The 15,622-nt window shown below is 35.8% G+C and overlaps 1 protein-coding gene across 3 annotated transcripts in view; it reads left to right on the top strand.

Annotated features, from left to right (window-relative positions):
• The first annotated feature begins 219 nt into the window (after positions 1-219).
• The window catches only part of LOC306863855 (phosphatidylinositol 4-phosphate 5-kinase type-1 beta-like), a 17,049-nt gene continuing 1,646 nt past the window's right edge, over positions 220-15,622 (top strand). For 2 of the 3 annotated variants that reach the window (XM_079407414.1, XM_079407413.1), the window contains exons 1-12: positions 220-344; positions 5,594-5,664; positions 6,799-6,867; positions 8,656-8,786; positions 9,073-9,190; positions 10,571-10,723; positions 11,021-11,317; positions 11,395-11,591; positions 14,582-14,662; positions 14,754-14,802; positions 14,894-14,978; positions 15,075-15,215. In XM_079407414.1, coding sequence (XP_079263540.1) covers positions 5,641-5,664; positions 6,799-6,867; positions 8,656-8,786; positions 9,073-9,190; positions 10,571-10,723; positions 11,021-11,317; positions 11,395-11,591; positions 14,582-14,662; positions 14,754-14,802; positions 14,894-14,978; positions 15,075-15,215 — 1,345 coding nt within the window. In that variant the 5' untranslated portion in view covers positions 220-344; positions 5,594-5,640. Of the gene's footprint in view, positions 345-4,869; positions 5,028-5,593; positions 5,665-6,798; positions 6,868-8,655; positions 8,787-9,072; positions 9,191-10,570; positions 10,724-11,020; positions 11,318-11,394; positions 11,592-14,581; positions 14,663-14,753; positions 14,803-14,893; positions 14,979-15,074; positions 15,216-15,622 lie in introns of those variants that run through there. The other variant, XM_079407415.1, reaches the window with a different exon arrangement.

Genomic DNA, 15,622 nt, shown 5'->3' with positions numbered 1-15,622 from the left:
CTGAGCAAAATATATATATATATATTCAGAATGTTCAGAAATTCAGAATGTCCTTCATGATTTTTTTTTTTTTTAACATTCAGAAGAAATAAATAAATATTCAGTGTTCAGTGCATGGTTTCAGTCGTTGACAATGCTTGTTTCCCTCGCTAAACTGAAAACATGTTTAATATGTATATGCTGCGCTCTGCGCTCGGTGCGCGCGTGCGCGTGGGCGGAGAGAGTTTGACAGTCAAACTAAAGCTCGACACGCTCGCAGATGGCACTGAGAAACAAATCATGACTTAATGAAATACATGTTTTACTAACAGCCTACATTTTTCTCTCTCAGAAAAACACTGAAGGTAAGCTCAATATCCCGATACTTTTCTTTTTTATTCCATATCGCTTAATGCTTTGTTTGATGTAGTTACGAGCTGACATTCGCGTTTCATATATGAGCGGTTTAAAGATCATAGAGAAGAGAATCATATTTTGCTCATAACGCTCATAATGTTAATATAACCGCATATGTTTATTTTGGGGGTTTCTGTGTCGCTTAACACCAATACTGTGCTTTGCTTTCATATTGTATGTATATATTAACACTATCTGTTAAACATCTAATGACTAAACCGCAGGGCTGCACTTTGTTCTGAGGGAAGGTGGTTTAGATGTAGAGAAGGATGTACTTCCTCAAACCAGCCTCGGATACTTTGCATGTTATGCAGCTAAAAGTTTAAAGAAATGAATGATACATCACAGACTGGAAATACAAGGTTGTATCTTCAAACTTGAAGGTTTTTAATGGTCGATGCAGAGAGCAGGGTGACTGATGGTTGGCATTGTGTATAATACAATTTATCTAAATATCTCAATTTAATCAATTATTTATCAAAAAATTTAAAAAAGCACTATATTATCCAGTGACAAAGGCAGCTGTCAATAGGCAGAGTGAGCACTTAAATGGCCAAAATGGAAAGGATATGGTTCAGTCAACCTGTTATTACACAAAATAAAGCATTTAGTCATAATGGCTTCCTATATATTATTACTATTATTACTCTGGTTATAAAATAAATACTGATATATAGACATGAAATGTTTATTTAATATTCTTTTTATTATGCTAAAAAGGAAGTACACAGAAAGACATGAAACATTGTTCGTAGGACAATGGTCATTAGCGTCATTATACAAAAGCATATGACCACAGAAAGCCATTGAGCAACCAGAATCAGCGGTTCCAGGGAACCCTGTCATAACAGCATGTCTTTGGTAATACAGCCAATGAGACGCATACAGAATTTCCTAATTTATCATTTACTTTACACAAATTTCACTCAAAATCATTCCAAGAAATTTGAAAGCAGAACTTCGACTACTGTAAAATATATATATATGATAACATTTCATATCAAGTGTCTGTATTTAGTTTAGAATCAATAAATAAATACAATAAAATAAATATGGCTGAATCAACCAAACTAGTGACCTCCAATGACATTTTAAGGGTCAGATCAAGTAGAAATATGTAACAATTGCATGTTTTCACTTTTTACAGTGGAATTAGAAGTTATATAGATCATCTCTGTAGGCTTAAACAGTCATATATTTCAAGGATGGATGTATTATATACAGTATAGGCATAATATATGGATCTATATCTTTGTTAGCGTACACTCTTAAAAATAAAGGTTCTTTATTGGCATTGATGGTTCTGAAAAAAAATAAAGTCTTAAGAACTGTTCACTGACCGTTTCTATCGGGAACACAAAAATAGTTTTTAAGAGTGTACAAGTATATGATTATGCATGTTGTATTGATGATGGATGGCACTGAATTCCATGCATGACCCAGTGAAAAATAAATATACTAAAATCAATTTGAAATCTTGCTAAGTATACTAGAAATACATTTACATATTTAAGTGCTTAATAAAAAATAACCTGCAATTGTACTTTTAGTAAACTAAACAGGTATACTAAATTGAAACAACTAATTTTGTACTTAGTGCACTTTAATTGTGTGGAAGTAATGCTGACGTCCAACTAAAGATAAACTGAAGTATATTTGATCGTGCTAAAATGTAACTATTGCAAGTATACTTCATGTGCACTTTAAATATCTTGCATTTAAAGACCGATATTATTCAAAAATCATACAATCCTCATCAGTAGTGACATTAAAACACATTTAATATTAAGAAATGTGCATTGTGCACAAATAGTACTCCAAATAAAGTTTAATTAATAATTGTTACATCAAGTCTCAAGCGATATGTCATTAAATATGTTAATAGATGTGAACTATACTTAGTATGCAATAAATGTATTTATAGTTGCCACAGCAAAGCTGCTTTTGTTTCCATCTCATTTCTGGATGGAAAATCCTTTCCTATTTACACTATGGCTTTAGTAATTAGTATCATTAGTATCATCATATCTGTGTTGGTCACTGTCCTCCATTTAATTCTGAGGCTAGTGCTCTGTTTTATAGGTGCCCCATGTTTACAGAGGCGATCTGAGCGGGTCATGTGATCGTTGATGTCATGACTCATGTGACATTTGCATTGTCCTCACTCCACGCCAAATGCAAACAGTCCTGTGCGCGAATCCACGCCTCTCCACTGATAAAGACCTATTGTTTCAATCCAGGCCGGGTGTTAGGGTGTAATGATTATGTGATATTAGGTTATTAGGAATTAGGTTATTGTGCACTTTGTAGGATTTGAGGAAAGTTCAGCCCTGCTGATCCTGCCGTCCTGTGATTTGGCTTGCAAATATCCTTATTTCTGGCAAACTCTGTGTTCCCTGTCTGAAAAACACGATTAGATCCTTGAGAACATCCAGGTTTTAGAACAGCTGCCCTGGAAAATGTCCAATTATGTGTCCGTCTAGCCAGTTGTGGTGAGAGATTTATAGATAGGCTTTTTTAAGTCTACCCATACATATAATGTACTGGCTTGTTAGCAGTTATGCAATCATTGGGTCATGGGAGTTGGAATTAGGGGTCGGGAAATCTAAACTGGGAAAGCCTCGGACCATTTGGCGTTTCTGAGCTTTAATTATTTCTATAGAGTCCTTTTAGGAACAGTAATATTAACTATATACTATTACATATCATTTTGATTTGAGAGTCAAATTTAGATAACTAAAAAGATAACCTTTTTTGAGTTCTTGTTACATAAATCAACATTTCTTTAGCTAGTCTGATCCTTAAGAAGTTTATGCTTATTATGCAACTGTTTGTTTATGACCTTACATCGACCTTAACAGCTTGTGACACACTCGTTTATGTATAACACTTCATTCAAGCTGTGAAAACACTTAAGCAATACCGATAAGGAAACAGATTTTAGACTTTCTTAAAAGTAGCGTTGCTATGTGGTTTCTAGCGTGTTCTGAGTGGTTGTTAGGATATTACATAGTGGTAAAAAAATGAAAGAATCCCACTCCCATCACCGAAATCCTACATTCCTGTTGCTAGGGTGTTGCTATGGTTGCTAGAACTTTGCTTTTTTCCTGTTTCTATATGTTGGTTGCACTACATGACTTTAATTTGCCAGACAACCAAGCTGATCAACTATGAATAAGCAAGCAGTGAAGTGAATTTGTTTTTTAAAGTAATAATAAAAGATTAGCGAACTCATATTTACACTCTTAAAAATAAAGGTGCTTCACGATGCCATAGAAGAACCTATTTTTCTAAATGGTTCCATAAAGAACCTTTAACATCTGAAGAACCTTTCTGTTCACAAAAGGTTCTTTGTGGCGAAAGAAGGTTCTTCAGATTATAAATTGGTAAGAAAGAGATGGTTCTTTAAAGAACTTTTGACTGATTGGTTCTTTGTGGAACCAAAAATGGTGCTTCTATGGCATCGCTGTGAAGAACCTTTTAAGCACCTTTATTTTTAAGAGTTTATTGGCAGAGGCTATTTACACTAACTCTGTCCACCAGTGTCTGGTTGGAATAGACAACTTTACAAAAGTCGCTTGATATACAACAGTAGTAGTGGCATAAAGAGGAAAGTGTATGGCGGAAACCTTTGATGCAATTGACAATTTGATGGGTTCAAACTCGTTCTTCTCCCTTTTCCCATCCCATTTCAGATCGGAAATGTACTACAATACTAATGCTACTATTTACCTTACTGCAAAGACAATACTGCTATTTTCACTTATAGATAGAATCCATTTAGTGTAAATAGCATCTATCACTATTTGCACTCAATGGAAATAATAAAAAAATAAAACAAAACACTGCCTTTTTTTTCTTCATTAGAATGCCCTGGAATTTTTAAACTTCATGTCCCCCAAAATTTAAAAAATATATCAAAATAAATTAAATAAAAATGCACATCGTAGAAGAGGCATATCCAAGTCATTTTATGCATGAATTGAAAGTATTAGTATATTCAGATGAAAAAGAGCACTTCATACTGTGTCTGTAGCATGCGGTACTAATAATTATTTTGATATTACTACTTTTTTATGGTTGTGATTCTATTTGCATTTTTAGATACTGCATGTACTGTAATTTTCACTATGTAGCCTATTGTTTTCAAGAGAAAACCATTTTAATATCCCAATGGTTAGTTATGCCTGCCGTTCATTTTAAAATCCTGGATTCAGTGCTGAGCAATGTTGAATGTCTGAAATTGGTCATAAATTCAGGTTACTGTTTATAATGCACAAAGTATAATAAAGTTCAATGTGTATAGCTTTGTGCCCTGTATAACAGATCATCCGCAGCGCTGACACAGATACGAGCAAATCAGCAAAGCCGTGAAAACAATAGCGCCTTAAGCAATATCCTCCCTACCTTGCAGGCCATGCCTCAAGAATCAGGATTCTTACGTACTTACAGCCACGATTGTTTGCTTATTTTGTGGGCAGGGACTTTGAGGACCAGGTCGTCTTAGGAAAGATTGCTTGATTAATTGCAAATCCGTCTACTTTGATATTAGTGTTTATTGCGAGGAGCCGGTCAGTACGGAAAACTTTAAGCCACTAGCTGCTGTGTTGGATTGTATTAGTGTCGCTGAGGTATGTACAACTCATTTCTCATCTTTATTAGCAAGCCAAATATGGGATCTTACGTTCTGTTGACATCAACGAAGGAGCTTTCAATATCAAATAATGCCTGTATAGACTAATCAAAACCTGCAATGCTGTGTGATGCTTTGAGATGTTTTCTAACTAGGAACTCTTTCTCCTAACAGAGGTTCCGCATCGTCATGAGAAACGTTTGTTTAGTGGCTCTGCCATCAGATTATTAATAGGAAACAGGCTGTGCTCATCGTCCGTTGGATTTGAATATCTTGTAGAGTCTGTTTTATAACATTCGGTGGCGTGTGGGCATGTGATCTGTCATTTCTGGAACGATTGAGCCTCACACAGTGCTTGCCATGTGTTTAATGTGTATATAAATAGCTTTAAACGCTCACTTATTCCATTTTCATCATAAACATATTCTTTCCGTCTTTGTTTACGTTCTCCATAGCACTCTATTTCCTTTGCTTGTGCACTTTCTTAATGTCTTTCACTTTCAGTATCAGTCACTGACAGACCCCTGACACCTACTCATGTTCTATTTATTGTTCCTGCACTAGACGCCTGGAGTCATTTTTAGCTGGATATGCAGTGACTCTAACTTCTAATGAACAGCAGAGCGGTTTACAAGGTAAGGAAAATGCCAAGCTGACAGAAAAAAGGTGCAAAATGTTTATCTTTAAGGCTGCAACAGCTTGTCACTGGGGAAGTACACGTAAAAGGACAACTTTGTACTTTATCTACTCCTAAATAGTGCATATCAGTACTTTATAGTAGTAATATGGTACTTAAAGTACTACTATGAAACGTTTTGGGGTAAATAAGATGCATAGTTGGTGTTTTAAAATTTCTGCACAAGTGAAAAGGGTCAGTACCCCGAAAGGTATAACTTTTCTGAGAGTGTAAAAGGTTTGAGTTCTGAACACAACATTGGCCAAAGTGGTGTATACAGTTAAGCATGCGTGTTTATGTGTTTACGTATCTCCCAAAACCTGCTGACAACTTGTCTGGGTTGTATTTCACTCCAAAATCAGAATGAAAAAAGTAAGAAACTTTATTTTGCATAAAGAAAAGGAAGTCATCAACAAGGTGCAAAGGTGTTTTGGGTGGTTGCTAGGGTGTTGCTATAGTATTTCAGGCGTGGCTTTTTCCCTGCATGTTTCTATATGTTGGTTGCACCACATGACTTTGATTTGTATTGTAGTTTTTCAAATATTAATAATCAGTGAAACAGATTTGTTATCTAAAATTGAATACTTTATCCCCCCACTTTTTGGTGAAATGAGACCCAGACATGTTTAGTAACATTCACTCATACAGACAAACAGCTTTTATGGTCCTGGAGGCTATTGACAGCTTCATTTGAATAGAGCACTGGAAAAGTATTAAATTTTGCATGTGTTTTCCCTCCTCTGTTTGCTATCAACATACTGTCACTAAGCAGAACTGCAACTATATCCTGCATATGCTGCTTCATTCAGATACGGTCAGACTGAAACATTTCAATCATGTCAGGAGGAAACTTGAGTTGCTTTAGAGTTGCATCTCTTGCATCAGCAGCGTTGAGTTCTACCAAGAACAGGAACATCACATGACTTCATTTCCTGTTTGATAAAGTGCACAGTTCTCACAGTTGAAGTTACCTTTGCATATTCTTATTTTAATAGTACACTATTATTATTTTCATTTGATCATTTTGGTGCCTTGAGACATTCATATTGCAATTTTAACGATTCTAATTATGTATTTTGTATATTTATAACAGATGAATTCAACGGCAGACGAGACCGGAGGTGGAAGACCTCAAAAAACTGGGGGCAAAGACCACAAAAAGGTGTGTAAAATATAGCACAATGTTTTATCTGTTTGTATCAATGATCAACCGATGAAATTATTTAGTTTATTTCCACTTCTAATTTTATTTATTACTGGCTGAAGCAGAAAAATTATTTCAGCTACACATAGATGAGTTAATAAACTAAGTTTAAGGAGAACATACACATTTAAGTAGCTCTATTCTGTCCGTTTTTGAGGCTTTTGTATGCAATAGATTATTTTTGCTCGACCCAACATATTTTTCTGTGGCACAATGCAGCGTTTGTGCTGTAAGGTCTTTTGGGATTTAGTGGGATTTGATTTTTGCATATCCCACTCTGATGAAATGTTGTTTTCCTGCTGACTGTTATGTAACGGTGAGCACACTTTGCCCGTGTGTCATGCCATGTGTACCGTACATCAGGAGCCCCATGATATTAGGGATATTAGGAAATTCACATAATGGATATTTGCCCACAAAACGACTTGTAGGCTTTAAATAATTTTTTGTCATTTCCTGTATACAAATAGCTGGAACAAAAAAGGACAGGTTTAAGAGAAAAAAAATGTGTGCATTGTATAAATCTCACAAAAAGTGTTTAAGAATATGTCCAGAATATGGATATGTTCATATTTTATGTATGCATATGCATATAGCATATCATATCTTCACCCACAAATAAAAAAAATAAAAACTCCACAACATCTCATTCTCATTACAATGTGATTTTTTAAAATAATAAATAATTTAAAAAATAAAAAATAATAAAGTAATTATAATTTGACTGACTGACAAATAAATATGTTTCTTATTATATATAAAGCATTAATATTAACCCTAGTAAAAAAGTAATATATTTAAAATACATTTATTTCATTATAAGTATAGTTAAAATCTATTAACACATTTAGGCCCGGTTTCACAAACAGGGCTTAGACTAAACCAGGATTAGGCCATTGTTCAATTAGGACATTTAAGTAATTTTTATAAATGTGCCATAGAAAGTGCATCTTGAGACAAAAAAAGGCACTGACATGTTTTAAGATCACTCATTGCAAGTTTATTTCAGTTGAAACAGCTCAGATTTACATTTTAGTCCAGGACTAGGCTTAAGCCTTGTTTGTGAAACCGGGGGCTACTGATATTGCTCGAGACTTACAGATATAAAAAATTATAATTACACTTTATTTGGAGTATTTCTTTATTGCACAATACACATTTCTTAATATTAAGCCTAAAATGTGTTTTAATGTCACTATTGATGAGGACTGTAGGATCTTTGAATAATATCGCTCTTTAAATGCAAGCTATTTAAAGTGAACCTGATATAAACTTGCAATAGTTTCACTTTAGCACAATCAAATATACTTCAGTATTTCTAATATAATCATAATGCATCTTTTTAATAGTTTAGGCCTTTGATCTACATGCATGTAGGGTCAGTCCGGGATTTCTCTTCAAAATGATTGAGGTTGTGAATGACAGTTAGTTTTGGAGGGATAGTGTAGCTGCTTAATAAGACAGTATTTGCACACTTTCTGCAGTAGGCATCAAAGTCATGATTTGTTGTGGGTGATTACTGAGGCGTTGCTAAGTAATTGCAATTTATTTGCTCTCATTGTGACACTCTAGCAGTAAATGACTTCTTGTAAAACCAGGCCTCAAACTTCCTCCCATGTGTGTTTTTAGTGCTGATATGGATGGCGTTATCTCTGCAGAGTGATGACTGCTTTTCCTGTAAGTGTCAGTATTTTCTCATGATCTGAGGCTGTTTTACATTCATTTTCTGTGTGTTTTTGTCTCCAGCCCACAGCTGAAGCCTTGAGAGGAGCCATCCAGCTCGGCATCGGGTACACAGTCGGCAACATGACCTCCAAACCAGACAGAGATGTTCTCATGCAAGACTTCTACGTTGTTGAGAGCGTCTTTCTCCCGAGGTATTGACAGATGTAATGTGTGGTTGCCATAGACTCACTATTCAAACGTTGAGATACAGTGACTCCATACAATGACAATGTTCCAAATGTCAACAGTTCTGTTGTAGAAGTTTGTTTAATATCTACTGCAAAATTAATTATTAAAGCTGAATATCATTTGTGATTGGTTGGTAATTGGTTGATTCCTAACAATGCTGAATAGAGTCACTATAGGTTTTGAAACAGAGCTACATATTTTTTAATAACACAGTTATTAAATATTGTGTCACATATTTATGTCTTTCAGTGAAGGCAGTAATCTGACTCCAGCTCACCATTACCCTGACTTTCGCTTTAAAAATTATGCTCCCTTGGCTTTCCGTTACTTTAGGGAGCTCTTTGGGATTAAACCAGACGATTATTTGGTAAGACCAAGAAACCACACGAGAGTTACTAATACAATCATGAAAGATGATGAAATGATTTACTGTCAAGAATCATGAAATTCTAGATGGTGAGCAGATCATTCTCAGGAAACAGTGAAGAAAAAAATATATAAATATATACCTGATATATATATATAAAATTACTGCTGAGCTTTCAAAAAATGTCAATTAAAATGTAATGGTGATAAATTGGACATGCTAATGGGTGAAAGAAATTATAAAATTAATGTTAAATATAAATAATGTTTTATTTATTTAAAATGACTTTATGACAGTGACGTGACATACGGCCAAGTATGGTGACCCATACTCGGAATTCATGCTCTGCATTTATCCCATCCAAAGTGCACACACACACACACACACACCCGGAGCAGTGGGCAGCCATTTATGCTGCGGCGCCCGGGGAACAGTTGGGGGTTCGGTGCCTTGCTCAAGGGCACCTCAGTCGTGGTATTGAGGGTGGAGAGAGCGCTGGACATTCACTCCCCCCACCTACAATCCCTGCTGGACCCGAGACTCGATCCCGCAACCTTTGGATTACGAGTCCCACTCTCTAACCATTAGGCCATTATATATAATAAAAATGGTATCACTTTAGAATAGGGAACACATATTCCCTATTAACTAAAGGGTTTTCCTCAGGAAACTCCTAATTTGCTGCATAAAGTGAGTAAACTAGTTGTTAAATTCAGGTATGTGGTGGATTAAGGGACCTAACATATGGTCATGCAGAAAAACGTTAATATGTGCTTTATAGATACTAATAAACAGTCAATATGCTAGTAATATGCATGCTAATAAGCAACTAGTTAATAGTGAGAATTGGACCTTAAAATAAATAGTTACCATAAAAATATAATTACCATATAATAAATATTGGATGTATAGTAAATATATCAAATCAATTATAAATAATGTAAAATAAAGTTTATCATCCTGTAAATGATATTAGGGCAAAGTCATGGGGACACAAATGAAATATTATTTTAGTCATATTTCTATAATATTTCATATATATTTTCATATTTCATATAACATTTTTATTATTTTTTTCATTCTATTTAGTGTTAATTTATATTAATTCAATTTGTAGTAAATTTAGTACTTTGACTCGTGTGTGTGTGTGTGTATATATAGGCCTATATATATATATATATATATATATATATATATATATATATATATATATATATATATAAAACTGCTTAATTTCAATTATTAATGTTTTAAATAGTTTTAGATTTAGTGAGCAATAACAGCACTGAAATTAAACTATTTGAAAATGATCCAAATGCACTTGCTTTTGTATTTTCTGTAGAATCTACATTAATAATGCATCTTTTTTTTCATCTGCAGTACTCTATTTGTAAAGAACCTCTGATAGAGCTGTCAAACCCCGGAGCGAGTAGTTCATGGTTTTACTTAACCAGTGATGATGAGTTTATCATAAAGACCGTGCAGCACAAAGAAGCTGAATTTCTGCAGAAGCTGCTTCCAGGTTACTACATGGTGAGACACACAATCACCACAATAATAAGCAAGAAACTGCACTATACACTGCCGTCTCAATTCAGTTGCTCATATTTACAGTTATTATTATTACAGAAAACAACTACAGATAATAATTTTACAGCACAATTACTTACTACCCTAAAATATATATATATTAGGCCTGTCGGTTTAAAATGTAAATAAATAAATCATTTTTAAAAACGTCGCAAAAATGAAGCATGCTAACAATTTTACATTTAATTTACCAGTAAGCTCTTCTAATATTCTAAACTGATCTGTCCTTCCTGATTTCAGAATCTGAATCAGAACCCGAGGACCCTCTTACCGAAGTTTTACGGGCTGTACTGTATTCAGTGTGGCGGCGTTAATATCCGATTGGTGGTGATGAACAACGTTCTGCCTCGCTCTTTGAAAATGCACTACAAATATGACTTAAAGGGCTCTACTTACAAACGCAGAGCGTCCCGCAAGGAGCATGCCAAACCCTCCCCGACCTTTAAAGATCTGGACTTCCAGGAGATGCATGAAGGTCTTTACTTTGACGCAGACACGTACAATGCCTTAATGAAGACTCTGCAGAGAGATTGTCGGGTGAGTCGAGTTGTTGATTGCCGAAGAGCTCTTCAGTATTATATGTGGTTGTGATTTGCATTTACTTTGTTCCACAGGTGCTGGAAAGCTTTAAAATCATGGACTACAGTTTGCTGCTGGGCATCCATGTTCTGGACAGGAAGCTGAGAGGGAGAGGCGGGATAGGGGACAGTAAGCGCCAGGGTGGGCAGAAGGTCCTGTACTCCACAGCCCGTGAGTCCATTCAAGGAGACGGCAAAGCAGGCGAGCCTCTTCCTGACGCCGATGACGACACGTGAGTGGAGCTGCTCCGTTTGCAGAGTATACAGAAATTAAAGACAAAGTTGTTTTGTAAACTTTCACCACAAGCCCTTTCTCCAAAAATCTATCCTTCAAAGACTTACTTGTATGTACACTACTCTTCAAATGTTTGGGGTCAGACTCAGAAATATGTTTTGAAAGAAATTAATATTTTTATTAAAGGGGACATAACACACACGCTTTCACCCAATCTCATGTTAATCTTGAGTACCTATGGAGTAGTATTGCATTCTTCATATCACCAACAAGTCTTTAGTTTTATCATATTTATAAAAGAAAGATAAAGCTTTACGATTCTCTCCGAAAACAGCCGAGCTCCTGGAGGCGAGCACTTGGGCGCCGATCACCAACAAAACACAGACATTTGATGCCTTTTCACTTACCGTCTGCAGTTCTGAATCATGAACGGGAAGCTGGGACCGCTCCATCTTTCAGTATCAAACGATGTGAAAAACCTGCGTCGAACTGAGCCTTGTTTATAAAACGTTCGTCAACAAACACACTTGAGAAACTCCGTTGCTGCCCCTGAAAAACAAACTGCATCCACTGTTTACGTAACGCTGGGTTCTTTTGGGAAGCTGAACAAGGTTATCTTTCCCTTACAACCAAAAACACACTTCTTTAGAGACATTCTTCCCGAGCGAGTCCCTTGCAGTGCAGCCGGATGAAGCGCGTTGATGTGCGCGCTCTTGCTCTTGCTCTGGTCGATGCGTGCGTGGGCGCGCTCTTCCGGGAGAAATGCCCATAAAAGGAGTTCCCCCCTCGTTTACGTCATGAAGAGCCACGATTGAAAAAACTCTCCGAAACTTGAACGAACCCGGAAGGAAGATCTTTGGCACAGAAATACTCTGTTATTCGTCCAAATAGTTTTATGAAACTTTGTCCATGCTTAGCATGAGAATCCAACTCTTTAACAGTTTAAACAACTCTGAATGCACGAAACAGCATTGTACCCCCACTTTAAGTAAGGATGCATTAAATAGATTGAAAGTGGCAGTTATCATGTTGGGGTGGGAGATATACTGGTAGACACAACTAACAACTAACCAGTAGAATTTTTTTCAACTGGTAGAGATTTTGGACTATCTTCACTATCGCGGTTACACGCTCACGTGGCATTGCTGTGCTACATAGTCACGAAAACGTATAGTTTGCATGCATTTTTAAGCATTGCCGTTTAAAAACAAGTGATTTTAAGCCATTGAAACACAATCAGCAGTGAAAGAGAACCTCATAAACACAGTAATTTATGTCTTAGGTGAAAGCAAACAGCTGAGAAAGAAAACATATGTGTAACAATATATTGGATCCGGGCAGCTCTTAAAGTAACAGCAGTCTAATGGAGCTTTTCCACTGCGTGGAACGACTCGGCACGGCTCGGTTCAGCTCGGTTTGCGTTTCCACTGCAGTTTAGTACCGCTTTAGAGTGGACAGGATTATTCATGTGTTATAGTTGTGCCGCCTCTACTGCCGTGAGTCCTGAAAAACTTTTTCATTCTGCGTCGCTCCATCAAGCTCTCGCTCTCGCTGGATCCGCTCCTCGGCTATCAACGAGAGGAACATCTGTACTTCCTCAACAGACAACGAAATAGCCATTTTTTGGTTGTTTATAAAAAGTTGCGCTCATTCAAAACCGGTGCATTCGATCCTTCGCTGGCTGTGCTGATTTCAATCTAGCGGGTCTGTTGTGTCTCATATTGCAAGATCAGTGACGCAGGCAGTGATGATTTCCTCCGGCCAATCAGTGATCAGCAGAGTTTACACATCACGTTTTGGTAACGGTACGGTTCGCTTGGAACCTCATCCGAGGTGGTACTGAAAAAAGTACCAGGTACCAGGTACTGTACCCAGTGGAAAACCCCCGAAAAGTGAACCTTACCGAACCGTACCGTGCCGTACCATGCAGTGGAAAAGCGCCATAATATTCCTGCTGTCTGTCATTCGTGTTAATTGAATAACAAAATAACTTTTTAAACTTTAATAGGAAGAAGTATATATTTTATTTACACAGTGAAGACTATGTAGTGTTTTTATACATTTGATTATACAATGTATGTAGCATTTCTTATTTATTTGTTCTACTGTAGTTTATTGTCCTATTGCTTGTACTTACTTTCTTATTCTTAAGTGACTGTTAATTTGTCTTCAGTGAGCTTGATTTTTAGTTTTTAGTTTTTTAAGCGTAAAGACTTTTATTAACAAACAGAACAAAAGAGCATTATTCAGTAGCGTACTGTAGGAGCAGAAGAAGCTGCAACAGCTTTACACAAAACATGCAAAGACGATACTGAACAAAGGACTGAGGAAACTGAGGACGTATAAACACACAGGCTGATGAGGAAGTAAACAAGATACAAGTGAATGTAGTCAATGAACCAACGAGTAACTGTGGAAACTATAGAACAAAGGAAACAGGAACAAAACCCATGAAAGCAAGGTGATACAAACTAAAAGTCCATGAAAACGAAAGTGAAACCAAAAGGGAACATGACAGCAGAAAAGACATTGTTACATTTCTGTTTCAAATAAATACTGCTTTTTGAAATGTCTATTTGTTAAAGAATCCTGAAAATAAAACTATCCCGGTTTCCACAAAAATATGAAGCAGCGCAACTGTTTTCAACACTAATAATCAGAAATGATGAATGATATTAGAATATTATGAATTCTGAAGGATCATGTGGCACTGACGACTGGAGTAATGATGCTGAAAATACATTTACAGCGGTACATTTTAAAATATATTCAAATAGAAAACTGTTATTTTAAATTGGAACAATATTTCACAATATTACTAGTTTTACTGTATTTTTGGTCAAATAAATTCATCTTTACCGTATATATACGAAATAAAACTAATTTTGAAAAGCTGAAAATATTTCCATCATGTTGCTGAAATATTTCCAATATATTTTATGACTGACTTTGGATTGGTTTTGAAGTAATCATGTGTTTTTGTTCTAGATTGGGTGGCATCCCTGCTAAACACAAAGATGAGAAGCTGCTGATCTTTCTGGGGATCATTGATATCCTGCAGTCCTATAGGTATGAATCACCTGACAAAGATGAGAATAATTACTATTTCATTAAAGATTACTTCAAATTTGAATATTGAACATTTCTATCTTATATACAGATTTATAAAGAAGGTTGAGCACTCATGGAAGGCTCTTGTGCATGATGGCGTATGTATTTTTCTTTTTTTCATTAAATGTATTATATACTTCTGTTTGACCATTATCATGATTTATGGCTCTTTGCTACTTTGCATTCTAGGATACAGTATCTGTCCATAGACCAAATTTCTATGCTGACAGATTTCTGAAGTTCATGGGCACCACAGTATTTAAAAAGAGTCATCGTAAGTTTAATGCTTTTTTATTATTTTCAGTGGAATAGGATCATTTAAAATGCTATACTACATCTCACCTTTTTCCCTCTTTGTTTTTACTTTTAGCTCTCCGTGGTGCATCCTCGAGAAGGAAGAAGAACTCTATCCAGCTGTGTAGGTCAGCCTCACAGGAAGTTCTGTCGACTTTAAAAGAAGAGAGTCAAGAAGAGAGGAGGGCGCAAAGCCTCGAAAACCTCGATGATACAGGTGCTTATCAAAATCAGAATCAGAATCAGAATGAGCTTTATTGCCATGTATGTTTGCACATACGAGGAATTTGTTTTAGTGACAGTAGCTCCACAGTGCGACAGAATGACAGAAACAGGACACAGATAATAAAAAATACAAATTAAAAATAAAATAAATAATGTACAAATATACAAAAATGGACATTCATCAGTACACTTTAACCATATTTCAAAGACAATAGTAATATTTATGAAACTACAGAAGATGTACTGAAGTCAAAAAAGCTCACTAAAGTTCAACTAATTGCATTTAATAAAAAGTAGTGCTGTCAAATGATTAATCGTGATTAATCGCATCCAAAATAAACGTTTTTGTTTACATAATATATGTGTGTCTGTGTATATTTATTATGTATATATAAATAC

The sequence above is a fragment of the Barbus barbus genome, assembly GCF_936440315.1.
Source record: "Barbus barbus genome assembly, chromosome: 45".
Taxonomy (NCBI): Eukaryota; Metazoa; Chordata; class Actinopteri; order Cypriniformes; family Cyprinidae; genus Barbus; species Barbus barbus.
Note: the sequence above shows the minus strand (reverse complement) of the source record. Positions and strands in the feature narration are given on the sequence as shown.